This window comes from Chrysoperla carnea, chromosome 4 (genome assembly GCF_905475395.1).
Source record: "Chrysoperla carnea chromosome 4, inChrCarn1.1, whole genome shotgun sequence".
Classification (NCBI taxonomy): Eukaryota; Metazoa; Arthropoda; class Insecta; order Neuroptera; family Chrysopidae; genus Chrysoperla; species Chrysoperla carnea.
In genome coordinates this window covers 75,721,871-75,740,475 of record NC_058340.1, presented here as the reverse complement: position 1 = coordinate 75,740,475, position 18,605 = coordinate 75,721,871, and the positions used below count along the sequence as shown (strand labels likewise).

The 18,605-nt window shown below is 31.0% G+C and overlaps 3 protein-coding genes across 3 annotated transcripts in view; 2 read left to right on the top strand and 1 right to left on the bottom strand.

Moving 5' to 3' along the window:
• The window catches only part of LOC123297512 (transcriptional activator cubitus interruptus), a 139,947-nt gene extending 135,888 nt beyond the window's left edge, over positions 1-4,059 (top strand). The window contains exons 8-10 of the mRNA XM_044879204.1: positions 274-495; positions 563-724; positions 797-4,059. Of these exons, the coding sequence (XP_044735139.1) occupies positions 274-495; positions 563-724; positions 797-3,802 (3,390 nt within the window). The 3' untranslated portion in view covers positions 3,803-4,059. The remainder of the gene's footprint in view (positions 1-273; positions 496-562; positions 725-796) is intronic.
• Positions 4,060-6,791: 2,732 nt separating this feature from the next.
• On the bottom strand, positions 6,792-8,021 carry LOC123299357 (mpv17-like protein 2). The gene is made up of 2 exons (XM_044881733.1): positions 7,909-8,021; positions 6,792-7,474 (listed from the first exon to the last, which is right to left on the bottom strand). The coding sequence occupies exon 2, from the start codon at positions 7,457-7,459 to the stop codon at positions 6,794-6,796; it is 666 nt and encodes a 221-aa protein (XP_044737668.1). The 5' UTR covers positions 7,460-7,474; positions 7,909-8,021; the 3' UTR covers positions 6,792-6,793.
• A 3,548-nt stretch (positions 8,022-11,569) lies between these two features.
• LOC123299356 lies at positions 11,570-14,865 on the top strand. Its single transcript, XM_044881732.1, has 3 exons — positions 11,570-11,699; positions 13,134-13,457; positions 13,934-14,865. Exons 1-3 carry the CDS (start codon positions 11,624-11,626, stop codon positions 14,779-14,781), a joined length of 1,248 nt encoding a protein of 415 aa, XP_044737667.1. The 5' UTR covers positions 11,570-11,623; the 3' UTR covers positions 14,782-14,865.
• The last annotated feature ends 3,740 nt before the right edge of the window (positions 14,866-18,605 follow it).

The following is an 18,605-nucleotide window of genomic DNA, read 5'->3' as shown; positions in this document are numbered from 1 at the left end:
TATTTTGCAAAGAGTACACAAGTATTAACTTTAACAAAAACTAATTTATGTTATCCAATAAATAATATTTTTTTGTAAATTCTACTTAGAAAGGAACATAATTCCTACCGGTTGTCCCATGACACTTCTTTTTGTAATGCTACTACATAATTTGCATTTTTTTAAATTTCAATCAATCATTTGTATTATGGAATTTTTGATGTAAGTTTACACAAAAAATTGTTCTAATTTGAAAATGACAGAAATTAATATCGATTTTATGTGATTGTTTAGAAACCGTACGTGTGTAAAGCTCCTGGTTGTACAAAACGGTATACAGATCCTAGTTCATTACGTAAACATGTAAAAACAGTTCATGGTGCTGAATTCTACGCAAATAAGAAACATAAAGGTGGAAATTCAAGTGCTGAAGATGGGTCAAGTGCACGGGGTGAAGCAAGTCCTCGTAGTGATACAAAAACTGCAAGTCTTAGTAGTCCCAGTATTAAATCAGAGGTAAGTTTATTTATTTTTTATACAAAACTTGTAGCGTATTAATCTGATTTCGTTAAATTTATTTCAGTCCGATGCTAATTCACCAGGTGGACAACAAGGTAGTCCTCTGGGTAATGCAGCGGGTGGTGGATGTCATGATGACGTAGAAGCCCATGTCGACGGAGTTGTTTCTGGAGTTACAGCAGCGATGGAAGATCCAGCTTGGCCATACGACGCAGAAGATTTGGAGGTGAGTAAACTTTTTAGAGTTTTTTCACACAGTGCTTTCGATTTGTGCTAACTGCGAATGTTTATCTTCTAGATCGATGACTTACCAGTTATTCTTCGTTCAATGGTTGGTTTGGGTACCGAACGTTCTGGAAACATGACAGCAACTGTACAAGATCGAGCAACAACACGTAATCGTTTAAAACCGCGGATGCAATCGAAAACAATTTCCACCTTTCAACCACCCACAAGTTTTCCATCATCAAATCGTCGTCATATTGGTGGTATCACAGATTTAAATCGACGTATAACTGATCTCAAAATGGAAAGTACACACCAGAATGGAAAATCTGGGGTACAAACGACAGACTTACAATCGAAATCTCAACTCAATGGTACAACAACGCAAGCGCAAATTCGTAGAGATAGTAATTCAACGGTTAGTAGTTATTATGGCAGCATGAAATCGGCGGATATGAGTCGAAAGAGTAGTTTGGCGTCACAAGCATCCGCTCGTCCTACATTGGGATCTTTTTACGATCCAATATCAGCGGGTAGTTCACGACGATCGAGTCAATTATCAACTGGAACCAGTGGAGGTACTGTTTTACATCCAAATCATTCGACTCATACTGTTTCAAATGTTGTCCCACCGAATCCTCCATCACATTTATTGGCAAATCATCTGCAACGGCTACAAACCACTGGAAATTTAGTATTACAAACTCAAAATACATCGCTACATCAAACTGCACTCCAACAACAATCAAATGTTTCTTGGTTAGCGAAAATTGGAGAAAGCATATCAAACTCACGAATGAGTTCAACTACGACAAATTCAGAATCACGAAGAATGTCTGAACCGTGTCACACCATAACTGATCGAAAAACACCACCTCCTAGACCAAGTTCTGTGCAATTATCCCCGTTAAAAGGTCCTACAGAGGTTCATCCAAATCAAGAGGTTGTGCTCGACGAAGTTGGTGAAGGTGAAATGGTTGAGAACAAATTGGTTATCCCCGACGAGATGGTACACTATTTAAATCAAGTTGCTGATACACACTGTACTACCGATGGTGTCATACAAAACTTAAAGACTGAAGAAATTAGTGATTGGCAAACGAATACGAATCAAATTGATGAGACCACAGTTGATAATTTCTCACTAAGTCCGTCCATCAATTTATCTCAAATGTTGCCAAGTCCAGCCCCATCGTCTATGTCACAAATCATCCAAAATCCACCTTCAAATTTGACACAAATGTTGCCAAGTCCAGCATCAAATATGTCACAAATGATGCCAAGTCCTGCAGGACCTTCAAATTTAAACCAACTGATGCCAAGTCCATCTTCAACATCGAATCAACTTATGCATAGTCCTGCTTCTAACTTGAATCAAATGCTACACAGTCCAGCTACGTCCAATGTAAGTCAAATGATGCATAGTCCAGCCAATATACATCAAGTTCCATCGAATTTATCACAAATGCTCCCACAAAGTCCAGCTGGATCGAACTTAAATCAAATGCTAGCCAGTCCTGCATCAAATATGAATTTGGGAAGTCCTGCATCAAACTTGAATCAAATGATTCCAAGTCCTTCATCGACTATCAATCAAATGATTGGAAGCCCAATGAATCATCAATCGTTGATGAGTCCTGGAATGAACCAAATGATGCCTGCAAGTCCTGGAATGAATCAAATGATTCCAAGTCCAGCCACAAATCAAAATTCAATGATGAATCAGATGATACCTAGTCCGGTGAATCAGAATCAAATGAACATGAATCAAATGGTACCCAGTCCGGCGAATCCAAGCCAAATGAACATGAATCAAATGGTTCCCAGTCCGGCAAATCCGAACCAAATGAACATGAATCAAATGGTTCCCAGTCCGGTGAACCAGAATCAAATGAATATGAATCAAATGGTTCCCAGTCCTGCAAATCCGAATCAAATGATGAATCAGATGATTCCCAGTTCGGCAAATCCGACTCAAATGATGAATCAAATGATTCCGAACCAAATGACAAATCAATACCAAATGATCTCAAATCATCAGTCAATGAATCATCAAATGATTCCAAATCAATCAGTAATGTCAACGGCGGCATCACACCAAATGATGACCCAAAAAATAAATCATCCAAATTCGACACAAAATAAAATGTTACAAAGGCAACCATCTCAACCCCAACAAATGGGAATTCCAAAACAAAATAATAATTATCCACAAGAGTTTTGTAACTGTGGAAACTGTGGTAATCAACCAAATCGATTTAACTCGAATAATATGTGCTACATGAAACATCAAAATCAATCCATGTCCAATCAACAGTATCCCACGGGACATCAACAATACATGGATTGTAATCAACAAAACAATACGATGTGTCAATCGGGAAGATACTCAAATAATATGTATCCAAATTCTCCGTACGATCCCAATCAACAGCAGCAGCAACAACATCGATGTATGAACCCATCGGGAATGATGCGACCAAATTCATACAACAATTATGGATGTACCAATAATCCTCCCCAATACGTTGGAAATACTGTCCATGTCAGTGAACCACCCCCATTAACTTCACCTGCAATGGCAACACCAGCTCCAACACAATCGATGACGCCTCAACAAGCCGCCCAAATGTCACGACCGTGTATGCAACATTATTACCAACAACAGCAGCCCCCACAACAAGCGTTTGTACCTTCCCCTGCTCAAACATGCAATTGTTTCCCCAATAATGAAATCCAATGTAAGGATATTAGTCAATCACAACAAACGGTACCAAATGTTGCACCCCAAAAAGTAGCAACAGATAATTGTGGTCCGACAGCCCAAGTTGCGGCACTAACTACGATGCGACAAGATGCATATCAACGTACACTGGAATATGTACAAAATTGTCAATCTTGGGTTGAAAATCCAGATTTAGTTACAAGTAGTACAGCCACTGGATTAGGAACGGGGAGTGTAGTTGGTGCATCGAAATGTGGAGATGCGGCTACTGCCTCAAATATGGTCATTAATGATATGACATCATCATTGACGTCACTATTAGAGGAAAATCGATTTTTACAAATGATTCAATAGCAAAACGTTTAATTATTTCCTTTGTATATAAAAAACAGACTGACCACGCTTTCTACGCTTTCCCCTAAATTAAAAGACCAGTGATTTTTTTACCACTTCGAAGATCAAGTGTCAAATGCTTGAGGTCAAAATGACGGGTAATTTATGGAATTAAATTTGAAAATTTGAAGGCTAAACGTTCTAGAGTAAAATTTTCGTACTAATCGAAAATTTGTAAGACAATTAAAACGAAAAAAAAAATGGCGTATGTCCCCTCCTTCCGAATCACAAATAATACAAAGAAGACATTATTTTGTCCTGAATTTTGTGTCTCTCAAAATTGAGACAATTTTAAATAATTATTAATCTTATAAATTTTCGTTCAATTAATTTATTTTAATTAATTTTTTTATTACTTATATTAATAATAAAAATTAAAAAAACCATTTACACTTCAATAATCCCCCTCCGAAAAGTTTAAAACACAATTAAATCTGTAATGTCTTCCAAAAAAAAATTGTAATTGTAACTGCCAACTGATTTTTTGTTTTTTTGATGAATTTATTTTGTATAAATAATTTTGTGAATATATATTTTGATTGACTGTTTTTTCTATTTTTTCTATATTGAATACGTAAAAAATTTAAAGGACAAATAAAAAGAAAATGGTGTGTTCAAAAAATAATTAAAATAATTAAGTGTAAAAACTAAATAAAACAAAACTTTGGATGATTTAATTTTGATAAGATTACCTATCTGAATAAGTTGGCTAGCGCGATCAATTTTTAAAATTTTTAATAGCACACAATTTATAAGATTGTTATGAAAGTGGAAGGGAGTTTCATTGTTCCTCTCACTCTGTCCCAAAGAAATATCTGTTACGTTACATTGTGACGTATACGTTAAACGATATGTAACGTTATACGTTATGTAACGTTATACGTTTTGCAACGTTATACGCTATATAACCTTATACGTTATGTAACGTTATACGTTACATTGTGACGTATAAAGTCTGACAACAATGAAATGTTTATGTTTACATTTTATTATCAGTTTAATAGAATTGATTGATTAAAATTAAATCATCCAATAAACGTAAAAATATTTATTTTCGTGAATTTTCCGGACAATTTTTTAATAATTTTGTGTTTGTTTTAAAAATGTCAGATTTTTTATTGTAGAATCTCAAAATAGGTGTCTGAAAATAGGATGAGCTCTCTTAATTTAGTAACCAAGAATTGGTAAACTAAAATAAAATTAACTTTATTTAGAGACTGGATTTTAAACAATTAATTAACGGCACTGCAGTCAATTTAGTGGTGACATCTTATTTTCAAATACTTCTATTATATTTTTAAGGGCAAATGAATTGTGCCAAATCGGTGATAAATAAAAAATAAATATAAATATATATATATTATTATTATTATAAATAAATTAATGAGTTAAGGATTGTAAATTATTTTTTTATTTTGTAAAAATAATTAATAAATATAAATAAAATAAAAATATTTAGTTTGTTAAAAACAATTTAAACGCAATTATATAAAAAAAAACAGTGGCTTTAAACTCTAAAAAAATAATTAAATAAAACATTTGTAAATGTGAGACTTCAATTAATTAATTAATTAAATATATATAAAAAAAAAATTATTTTATTCCTTAAGTGCGGAACCGAATTTAGCGCTGCCTAGCGGAAATATTTATAAACTCACAATCCTTGATTTAAGTTTTATTCCATTTGAAATAAATTTAAAAACCACACTTTTCACAACATTTTAAAGAATTATTACTTACAGACACATTTATATAAATGAGTATTATCCATGTATTCACACCGTGCGTGAGTTTTATTGGAGGCGTTTCCATGGTAACGATACACTACTTTAATTATAGAATTGTATGGATTCATATATAATTGTATGGATTGCATTTATGACTTACATTGAAAATTTAATATTATTGTCTCACAAATTTAAATAAATAATTATGATAATTTACATTTGAAAAACAATATTTGTGCAATTTGATTTCTTATTTTCACAATTTTTAATGCATTAAGTTTAAATAATAGTGTTTTTCAATAATTTTAATTTGACATTTTCTATAACATTAACATGTAAACAATTGCAAATTAGTAAAAACAGCCTCCTTTATCGCTAAAATTGTTCACTGGAAGCGCTGGCATCGATTTTATTGTCCCTACCATGACTACGCACACAACGAATAGTTCACGATATACCTTAATTACTAATTTATTGATTAAATATATATTGTAAGAATTTTTCCAATATTTTCAATAAATTGTATAATAAATAGTTACACAAGGTGCTGATAAATCCGGTTCTGCACGTAACGAATAATTAATTAATAATTATTAAAAATTAATTAAAACAAAAATAATTAAGATTTTATATAATGTATGTAAATTATTTGAAAAAAAAAATGAAATTAATTTTTTTTTTTTTGTATTTTTTCTCCTTTTTTGTGAATTTTCTTTAATTTTTGGTATGTTGTGTAAATTGTGATGTTTGACAACGCAACGTAGCAAAAAACAATATAAATGCTTTTTGTGTTGACTTTTTTTTTTAAATAAATGACAATTATCGACATGATATAAATTTGAGTGTTTTTAATTTTTTCTTCCAAGTTTTGTTCGTCTGTTGTTTTTCGAATGAAATCTTCTAAAGTAATAATTCAATTCAAATTAAAAAATGTATTTACCGGTTTCGAGTCCATAGATTTTCTAAGAAATTAGTATAAAAGCAATAGCTCTATTTCCTTCGGCAATTCAGTAATGATAAAAGCCATAATTTTTATTTATAAATACATTATTTTATTAAAAAAATTTACATAAATAACACACAAAAATTGAAAGACTGTCAAATTCAATACGAACTTATCACAATATACGAAACTAAATGAATCACAACGATCAGGATTCATTAAATGCTATTTTTAAAAGAAATTTGAATTCTTTTTTTCCAAAATAAAAACACACAGCCTTCGTTAATGATCTTTATGTAAGGAAATTTTTGTATTGTCGAGAGGTTGTTCGTGTTTAACTTGACTTGTATAAATGTTATAACCCAAGGACACTAAATTATCGAATAAAACTCGATATTGTAATGGAATTAAGTAAAAATTAATCATTTGTGCTGGAGGCCAAACAATCCATTCGGCCGTGTACAATTTTATTGCTTTCCCTTTTAATTCACTTTTAAATTCCTCGAATGTAGATTGTTCTAGAATTGCTAACGTAACAAAGAATGCTGCTAAAAATATCGGTGAACCAATAAATTGATCCAATAATAATTTACGAAACGCAACTTTTAATTTCCGATCTGGTGACAAATAAAAATCTAAAAATCGATACCAATTGTGTGCGATAACCCCCGACACTAGACCCGAGGCACTCATATGTGCAGTCCGTTTAACACTACATTCATTAATTTGTTTTGCATATAATTCATAATTTTGTTGAATAACATCCCCCAGCCCAGAGAGTCCAATAGATAGTCCAATATTTGTATAGAATAAATATTTTTCACTAAATGCTGTTTTCATTTTGGTAATTACATATTTTTTATAAATTTTACGTCGTGAAATTTCACCAATTTTTACTAGTTTTATGTAATTTCGAAATGTTTGTCGAATGACGAATATTGTTTCCATTTTTTTTTTTTGGTTCTGAAACAAATTTAAGATTACAATTATAAAAGATTCGAGAATTTTTAGGATTCTATGTATGTAATAATTAGGGTTGCCACCTGTACAGATTTGATCAGGAGATTTAAAAAAAAAATTTTTTGATTATGTATTTCATATTTAGATAAATTGGACAGCACTAAGCAATTTTTAGACCGTGGGACAGAAAGGTGCTTTGTTAAATGATTACTTGAAACTTCGTGAGTGGCTTACTTTTGGCAAGCTCACCAAAGAGCTCTTTTGCTAAACCAAACCAAAGAAATCATTTGCTACAGTAATTTTAACCCAATAAAATCCAAAAATTAGTCTTATTTGATGATTGGATAGTATATTCCGAAGCATTTCGAAATCTGTAGTTGATATCTCAAAAACAAACTAAAATTATGGCATGAAAAGTATTAAATTATTATGCTTACTCAAAAAAATGTTCATCAAAAAATCATATTGGTCCCTTCAAAAAGGTTTTTTTTGGATTCGCACTTGAACCATAAACCAACAAAGAATTTTTGCAAACAGTTTGATCGTCTATGAGACTCATTACAGAAAATAATTTTCTAAAACAAAAAGAAAATATTTATATTTGTTCAAGTGTTTAGTCAATATTTAAAAATTCTTTTGTTTATTTGGCACTTTTGATTAGAAACACTAGTCACCTCAACTCTTCTATTGTCTGCCAAAAATAAAAATGTCGTACGATAAAAAGATAAAATATTTGAATTAGAAACAAGTGAAACCCAACAATTGACTGAGTTAATTGTTGAAAAACCATGTATAGACATAGTTGATTAGGCAATTGTCTGTTTTTTACGTCATGTAAGCAAAATCGTGTATATATAACATGACTGTGGTGTCACACACACACATAACTGATATTCCTATATAGTACATACTGTGTAAAACTATAATTTGCGCCCTCACGGGTAAACAGTGATATTTACGAAAAAATGTGTCCAACAAAAGTTGTTTATTTTTTTATAAGGAACATTTTTTATATTTAAACTTTTGTTCTATCTCTAACGGTTTACAAAATGGGTCCTACGGACCCAAGATCCAACCGTTTTATGTTGCTCATTTACGAACTCAAAGAACAATATAAACATTTCAGCTTGATTTCTCTTTTCGTTTTTGAGTTATCGTGTCCACAGACAGACGGACAGACAAACGAACAACCGGAAATGGATTTTATGAACACCTATACTAAAATTTCGTTTGTAGCATGAATATTTTTAAGCGTTTCAAACTGAGGACTAAACTTAGTATACCTTGATATCTTCCATATATATACATGGTATAATAAACTTATTTGATTACACTGTTCAACGCAAATTTTTATCAAAATTATTATTTATTAACTTTTTGGAAGGTTTTTGACCTGTTTGCTACGAATTTGAGCGGAAAGTTGTATCAGCACGTCACGTTTTCGAGAAATTCGCCTCTTAATTTGGAAAAAACTTGTTTTCCCCTAAAATCCAAGTCATGCTTCATTGGTGAAAAATTTTTCAAAGTCCTGTGCAATATCAGCTCCTTGTACATTGTCACAAATAATTCCTTCAGATGCAATGTACAATGAATCCGCTCTAAGATGCAATTATTATCCAGGTTCAATAAGAATTGACATATCCGAAATTCAGTAAACTTTTGAAAACATTACCAGCTCTAAAGTTTTGTGAAATCCTTTATTGTGGATTTACTTTATTTAATGACGTCCAGTTCAAACAAACAAAAATTTTATGACTATATCTAATCCTTGAACCGTTTAGAATTACCTCTAGATAATAATTTCGTGGATTCAATTGGAATTAAGTAACTTGGTACATAACGAATTTTGAACTACCACCGATGAGTAATTTTTATGGTGAATTACTAAGATTATTAAAATCAACTAACTCGACCCGTGGGGAATTCTGCTACTGTAGCTACCGTAACCCGTGGCTAAAAACAACAAACAACAAATTTCGTAGAAAAAAGGTAAATCAAAAATTCTTAAATTAATATTAGGAGAACATGTTTGTTTAATAAGTTAATTTAAATTTACGATATTTTTTCGTTCAAATTATTTATTTAGCGTGTTTTTTCCTAAGCGGTACATTTTTATACCGTGAGTATATTTTTCGTGGAATCTAGTTATAATAAGCTTGAAAATAATGGGTTAAATCATGGAATTTGGTAAAGAAATAAGGAAGATAAGAGTAGAACAGAAAAAAACTTGCTAGAGTAGATAATAATATATAAGATTAAAATTACTAGCGGTAAAGGAAATTAGAAATAAATATTTTATTTTTCCTGATATAGTCTAGTCAAAAAATTCAAAGTGGTAAAATATAGAAATACTGGTCGTAAAAATACGTGAGATAGCTTGTTCGATTCCGAATGATGTCTAGAATAATTTGCAAGAAGGGTTTTTCAGCACATAAAAAATTGCAAAAATTATAAAAAATTATTTATTTTATAAACAAGATATTTCTTTTTTCGCTTAATTTCATAAAATATTAATATTTAAGAAATTAAAAAAAAAAAATGTATTTATTTCTTTCACCGTTAAATTAAAATTTTAAATCTAGCACATTTTTCTAGACATCATACCGAATCCAACGAGCTATAACACATATTTTTAGGACTAGTATTTCTATATTTGACCAACTTGTTGACTAGACTATAATAAAATCATATTAATGATTTGCTTTTATTATGATGGTTTTATTTTATAGTATTTTCCAAAATTATTTTTCCGGTTTTGTTTGTATGCATAATGTTTACGTAGATTCCAAACCAAATAAACTTTTTATCTATGGCGAGTAAAACCTATCTGTAGAATGTGTGTGAAATAAAATACCGCTATGTAGGTATTTACATAATTGATCAAACAAATAACTCATAAAATCCATATATCCAAATTAATCCGGTCATTTAAGACACAAATTATATGGTTCTCGGGTAACATTCACGCCTCGAAAATAAATACATCTGCACAGAGACAGAAGCGAATAGAGAAAATGGAATATAATTTTCCAACTTCCAAATGCAAAACCTTTAACAATTTGTAAACACCACATAAGTTAGTTTTCGAAAATTTTCGAAAGTATTTTTTAGAAATTTTTGTTTTTTTTTCAAGAATATTTCACAAGACCCTAGTTGAAGCTACCTGCAAAGCTTTTTAACGATATTAAAAAATTTCTTGGCAGAATTGAAAAAAAGTAGAAGATTTGAAAGAAATGAAAAAAAAAGCATCACGTCGTTTTGATTTCGAAATATTAATTATCTCGTTCAAAATTTCTGAAACTTTGGGATTTAATAGTAAGCCCTACTCGTAGCCTGTAAAAAATTCGTTAAATTCTGTTGAAAAGTGGGTTTTACCATAGCTTTAACATAGGAACTGCAAATTCCATATGAAACGTTTCATGTTTTAATTTTGACTTTAAAAATTAATATATAGGCAACTTGTATTACGCGTATGTTATACATGGATAAGATTTACATAACTATCTGCAAAACAAGTTGCCTATTTATTAATTTTTTAATTCAACTTTAAACATGGATCGTTTCATTTAATTAACAATTTATTGTTTATTTATTGTTTATTTTTGTTTATAGAATCACTTGCGCAAATAACTCATGGTTTATTAACGATATTTGATACCTAAGAAACACATTCCACCAGGTTTTTACCAAAAATTTAGCGGTTTATTTCATTTTTTGTTATATCTTTTACTGAACTAGCTAAAACCACTGGCTGCGTACATACTAGGTTTAACAAAATTCTCTCGATTTTTTCTTCGCTTTTTTCCACCTAAATTCCCTCGAATACAACAATTAAATACATCACGTTTTTTACTTTTTTTTATCTTTTTTTTCCTACTTAATAAAATTAATAATTATAAAATAAAAATTAATTATTATTTTATCATTATCTTTTGTAGAAAGTACTTCAAATTGAATTTTTTTTTAAATTCTCCAATTCACCTAATCTTGATTTTGATTTGAATACTTTCTGGATAACGTTTGTGAGCTATTGTTTGAAAATTTTTTTTAGATAAAATAAATAATAATTAATATAATTTTGTTTAAATTTAATAATTTGTTTGTTAAATAATGTTGTTTAATAATTAATATTATTTTCACATTAAAATCGAAATGTTTTATTTAAATTTATTGTGTTTATTAATAATTTCTTTTGGAATTATTAATTCTTCACCAGTTCCTAGAGATGGTAAGATATATTAATTTAAGGAATTTTTAACAAAAAAATAGAACCTTCTTACAAACTAAGCACTGATTCAGGGAATTTTTTTTGGAGGAGACAATAATAGGTTGGCTGATAAGTCCCCGGTCTGACACATAGATGGCGTCGCTAGTATTAAATGCATATTATTTTTATATAGTACCAACCAAAGACTATAGGATAGACAAGAAGCAGAAGTATAATTATAAGTGACATCTGGAGTCTGAGGCGATCAACTATTAAGTTTGTAGGCCTTTGCGGGTATGACTATTAAGTTTAACTACTTTGCGGGGGTGACTATTAACTATTAAGTTTGAAAGCCTGACTCGGTAGAGGCGCTGAAACTCGTATACTACGATTTTACATTAGCTCATATGGGCTGCTTCTCCTCTACCCTATGCTCTTTGGTACCAACCTTCAAATGATTCGTGTCAAAATTTGACGTCTGTAAGTCAATTAGTTTGTGAGATAGAGCGTCTTTTGTGAAGCAACTTTTGTTATTGTGAAAAAAATGGAAAAAAAGGAATTTCGTGTTTTGATAAAATACTGTTTTCTGAAGGGAAAAAATACAGTGGAAGCAAAAACTTGGCTTGATAATGAGTTTCCGGACTCTGTATTTTTTCCCTTCAGAAAACAGTATTTTATCAAAACACGAAATTCCATTTTTTCCATTTTTTTCACAATAACAAAAGTTGCTTCACAAAAGACGCTCTATCTCACAAACTAATTGACTTACAGACGTCAAATTTTGACACGAATCATTTGAAGGTTGGTACTATATAAAAATAATATGCATTTAATACTAGCGACGCCATCTATGTGTCAGACCGGGGACTTATCAGCCAACCTGTTATGAATTGGTCATGAATATAATTTTAATTTTTCATATTCCGGAGTATGGGATTTTTGCATTTTTATGGTCAAAATTACTCTAGAAAGTGATTTTTATCTAAATAGGAGACTTAAAATTTTTCTCGATTTTTGGAGTTTTTTAAGAGCCTTTTTGAAAAATCTAGAAAAAAAACTTGAACTTGCCGAGTTTGATGGGAGACCTAGTTCTCCAGAGGTTGCTTGAATAGTTAATCTAGATCGTAAAAGGTGAGAGATAGATTAACACTTTAAATTAAGTAGTTGAACCTCATAAAAAACTAACATATTTTATTTAAAATATTTTTTTCGAAAATGTTAATTTTTTATGAGTATAAACTTTCTAATTTAAAGTATTATATTCTACCTTTTACCTCTTAGAATTTAAATTGACTATTCAAGCAACCCGAAGAATTAGGTCTTATCTAATGTCAAAACATGATGTCCCCCATCAAACTCTGAAAAGTTATAAAATTCCTTCCGTAATAAATAAAATGGTTTTTATTTATATATATTTATTTTCTAAATTATAAAAAACTTTAAATTCTCTTTTAGATCAATGTCGTGTCTCAATTAACAATAAAGAAGAATTCACTGAGCCACAAGTATTAATTCTCCAAACAAATCTTAATCAAAAACATCCCTTCAAGTATCCAACAACCAAACAGGGTGATATTTATTTTAAAAAAGGTGAAAAAGTTTTACTATCATGTCCGGGACCGGATAAAATAAAAAAATTCACTGTACCTGGATGGCAAAATCGTACCGAACAAATTGTCTCATGCATTGGAAACAATCAATTTGAAGCCGAAAGCAAAAAATATGATTTTAGTACATTCGCATGCGCTAAATATCCATACCATAATGCAAAAATCACTGGTTAGTACAAAGAAACTGAATATCTAAAAGGAAAAACCTGTTGCATCTTTGAAATTGTCCTCAGTTGTAGGTATATGAGGTTGTAAAGACTGTACAAAAAAATCACTCACGGGTAAACAGTAATGTTTAGGAAAGAATGCCTCGAAGAAAAGTTGTTAATTTTTTTATAAGGAATAACTTTTACATTTCAACTTTTGTTCTATCTCTAAAGGTTCACAAGATGGATCATTTTTTATTTAATAGAATGAGCAAAAAAATTCCATTTTAAAATTGGCATATCTTGGTCAATTTTGAAGCTAGAAAGTCGAAAAAAAAAACCAAAATGGGTACAATTAAATCCCCAACTATCCCGCAAAAAAGAGGGTTAAACACCGCGCTGAATGGCCGATTTTTTAATAAACAACTGTGGAAAATATCAAAGATTCAAGATTTTTTTTTATATTACCATGATTTTTCATTTAATTTTGTTGTGTTAGGTAAAAAATGTGCTGGCGATAAAACCGATGTAATTATTGGATTTCGAGTGCAAAATAAACAAATTCCACATATTTCCGTTTGTCACGATGATTTAAATATGGCAACATTATATACATTTTTTAATCTTACACCAGCGATTAAAGGATATCAACGAAGTTTTCCACGGCCATCATTCACCGAAGCTCAATTCTATAATAGAACTACCATAAAATTGGACACACTATATGCGAAAAAAACTCAACAAGAAACCGTTGGACGATTATTAGGTGATCCAGAATTAGGCAAATTTTATATTAAAACCTCTGGTGATTTTTATTTAGCACGAGGACATTTAACGGCTAAAGCTGATTTTATATTTGGGGCTCAACAGCGCTCAACATTTTATTACATTAATACAGCACCACAATGGCAAATATTTAACGCTGGAAACTGGAATGATTTAGAATATAGTACGAGAAAATTTTCTGGTGATCGAAATGTGGAATTAGAAGTATATTCTGGAACATATGATACATGTCAATTACCTGATAAAAACGGTAAATCAACGTCAATATACTTATTACTAGATGATAATAATCGACCAGCTATTCCCGTTCCAAAATATTTCTGGAAAGTTTTATACAATCCAATAACGAAAGAAGGTACCGCATTTATTGGTGTAAATAATCCGTATTTCTTTGATAATACAACGGATGTATTTTGTACGGATGTATGTGATCAAATTTCATGGGTTAGTTGGAATCGAAAAAATGTAACATTAGGATATGGTTTTTGTTGTGATGTTAATGAATTCCGTAAAACTGTTAAATATTTACCAGAATTTAATGTTAATAAATTATTAGTGTGAGAAAAATTGTTGCTAAAGGCGGATTTCTTCATAATAATGTTAAACCACGATTAAATGAGAACGATACATACAGAATGTCTTTAATTTATGCTTGAAACTCGAAAAATATCTTTTATGGATAAAAATGATTCAAGCGAAAAATGTTGGATGTGTAGACGCACATCTTATACGCAGACATTAAACTTGACCTAAGTTTTCAAGCTCACTCTATTCCATACTTGTTAATCGATAGATAAACACTTTGGAAGAGTTAACCTTCAGATTAATTTAATGTTATAAGATAAAATAGTTAGAATAACATTTAATGAAGTAATTTATAATCGAAGTTTAAGTAAAACATTGTGAAGAAATCGAACTTTATTTGTAAATATAATTTTTGTTAATGAATAATACAGTTATGATAATATTTTTTTAATCAAAAAAAAACTTGTTTTGTGGGAAATAAATAATAGTTATTTCCGTCAATATACGGCATACATTTATTAAAAAGCCTAACACCTATTCCAAAGTGATCCCATACACAGTCCTTTTGAAAATCAACAAATTTGACTGACGTCTTTACAAATTGAAAACCTTTCATTTGGAAAACAAATTGAAAATTAGCCCAAAATCCAAACAAACTAAATAAACAACCATTTCGAAGTAACTCTTATTTTAGAAATGTAATTTCCTTAATAATAATAATCGCGGAATTATGATAAGCGTTAGAATCACCAAATTATTAATACATACTAACAAATTATTTTGTTGATTTTTTTGATCAAACTATATGCTAAGTATTAATAATGAATTGCATTCGTGAAGGGCGTATATGTATATAGAATTGAAAAAAAGTAGAAGATTTGAAAGAAATGTTTTAAGTAAAAAAAAGCGTCACGTCGTTTTGATTTCGAAATATTAATTGGTGGACGTAAATTGGTCTAAATTAGAAACTTAGGCATTATCTCGTTCAAAATTTCTGAAACTTTGGGATTTAATAGTAAGCCCTACTCGTAGCCTGTGAAAAATTCGTTAAATTCTGTTGAAAAATGGGTTTTACCATAGCTTTAATATAGGAACTGCAAATTCCATATGAAACGATCCATGTTAATTTTGACTTTAAAAATTAATATATAGGCAACTTGCATTACGCGTATGTTATACATGGATAAGATTTGCATAGCTACCTGTAATACAAGTTGCCTATTTTTTTTTTATATACAATGAATTTATTCAAAGAGGAGGTGCTGCGTCTTTAACTAGCCGTCACACAGACTGGGACTATTTTCGATGGCATTTCGATAATAACCTAAATCCAAAAATGCTGTTAAAATCAGAAGAGGATATTGACTTAGCTGTACAAAAACTCACAATAACTATCCAAAAAGCAGCCAGAGAATCCACCCCTGACATTAAAAGCCTTAAATCTAAAAGTTTACTCCCACAAAACGTTAGGCAGCTTATCTCAGAAAAGCGCAGATTAAGAAGAATCTGGCAGCAAACAAGATTTCCAAATGACAAAAACAGCTTCAACAAAGCGTCACAAAATTTAAAACGCTTACTTGAAAAACTAAAAGAAAATTGTATTCAAGACTATCTAGAAAACCTATCTCCAACAGAAGCGACGGATTACTCACTTTGGAAAGCTACAAAACGTTGCAACCAACCGCAACAAGCTCTTCCACCCTTAAGAAATCAAGATCGTTCATGGGCAAGGAGCAACAAAGAAAAAGCTGATCTTTTTGCTCAAGAATTGAAAGATACATTTTCCAATTCACAAGATTCACCTGACGAAGAAATTGATCAGTTCTTGAGTGCTCCTCTACAATTATCCCCACCAATAGAGGCTTTTTCTCTAAACGAAATAAGCGCGGTAATTAAAACACTAAACCCAAAAAAATCACCAGGTTTTGATCTTATAACAGCTAGAATTTTAAATGAGTTATCAAATAATGGGATAATCATGATTCGTAATATGTATTTTCAATGCGATTTTGAGACTGGGCTATTTTCCATGTCCTTGGAAAATATCACAAATAATTCTAATTCCAAAACCAGGAAAGCCAATCAACGAAGTCAAATCATATCGACCTATCAGTTTATTACCAACACTATCTAAACTCTTTGAAAAATTATTTCTACAAAAATTAAAGATTATACTGAATGAGTCGCAGATCATACCAGACCACCAATTTGGGTTCCGTGAGAAACATTCAACTATAGAACAAGTGCATCGAATAGTTAACACAATAAACAAAAGCTTTCAAGAAAAAAAATATTGTACAGTATCATTTCTTGACGTCAGCAAGGCTTTCGATAAAGTATGGCACCCTGGCTTACTTTACAAATTAAAAACATCTTCCGAGTACATATTATTGTATTTTGAAATCTTATCTAGAAGATCGACATTTTCAGGTCAAAGTTCAAGAAGAGTTATCTGGCTTGTTTCCTATTCAATCTGGCGTACCACAGGGCAGCGTTCTGGGCCCAACTCTCTACTTGATATATACCGCGGACTTACCAGCCGACGGAAAAAATACCATAGCTACTTTTGCAGATGATACTGCAATATTATCCACAGACGTGGACCCAAATGTAGCTTCACAAAGACTACAAAATAGTATAAAAAGTGGCGTATTCAAGTAAATGAACAAAAATCAGTTCAAGTAACATTCTCTTTAAGAAGGGAAACTTGTCCAGCTGTAAAAATGAACAATGTCAGTTTTCCACAGGCAAACGAAGTGAAATACTTGGGAATTCACTTAGACAGAAGGCTAACTTGGCGCAAACACATCTGGTCCAAGAGAAAACAATTAAATTTAAAATTTTCGAAACTTTACTGGCTGTTAGGTCATAAATCTAAGTTATCATTAGACAATAAAGTGCTAGTGTATAAAACAATTTTAAAACCTGTGTGGACTTATGGGATTCAAGTATGGGGAACTGCTAGCAACAGTAACATCGAAATTATTCAACGGTTTCAGTCAAAAGTGTTACGAACAATTAGTGAGTCTCCCTGGTACGTGCGCAATGACGACATTCACCGTAGTCTTGAAGTGCCCACAGTGCGCGAAGAAATTACGCGGTTCAGTGAAAGTTACTTGACTCGCCTTGAAAGGCACCCAAATGTTGAAGTAATCAATCTCTTAGACAATAGTGAAAGAGTAAATAGACTAAATAGACAAAGTGTTCTAGATTTAAGATTTAGATTTACGTAAATAGTTTTAATTATAGTTCACATACTATAAATTCGATTAGGTGACTATCACTGGGTAGTTGCCGTTCATGTTATCTATTCATCAGACCTATTTATAGTTCCTTTAGGAACTGATAATAGAATATTAGGATACCAAAAAAAAAAAAAATTTTTTTAACCCAACTTTAACATGGACCGTTTGATTTAATTAACAATTTATTGTTTATTAATAACTAGCGACCCGTCCCGGCTTCGCACGGGTGCAATGCTGATACTAAATTCACTACAGAAAAACTGTGAACGTTGTATATAAAAACATAGCGGCCCGCTCTGGCTTCGCACGGGTATAAAATATATAGCCTATGTGATTAAAATCGATCCAGTAGTTTTGATTTATTCATTACTGCCCGTGGCCCGCACGCGTTAAATTTGTACATTATTTTGATAAAACTCGTAGGGTTCAGCCTGCGTTTGCAATGTAAGCGGAAAAAATGTAATTATTTACGACATCACATTAAAAACCTCAAAAATAGCAGTACTTCTCCACTATTTAATGGATGTTATTATACATATAAACCTTCCTCTTGAATCACTCTATCTATTAAAAAAACCGCATCAAAATCCGTTGCGTAGTTTCAAAGATTTAAGC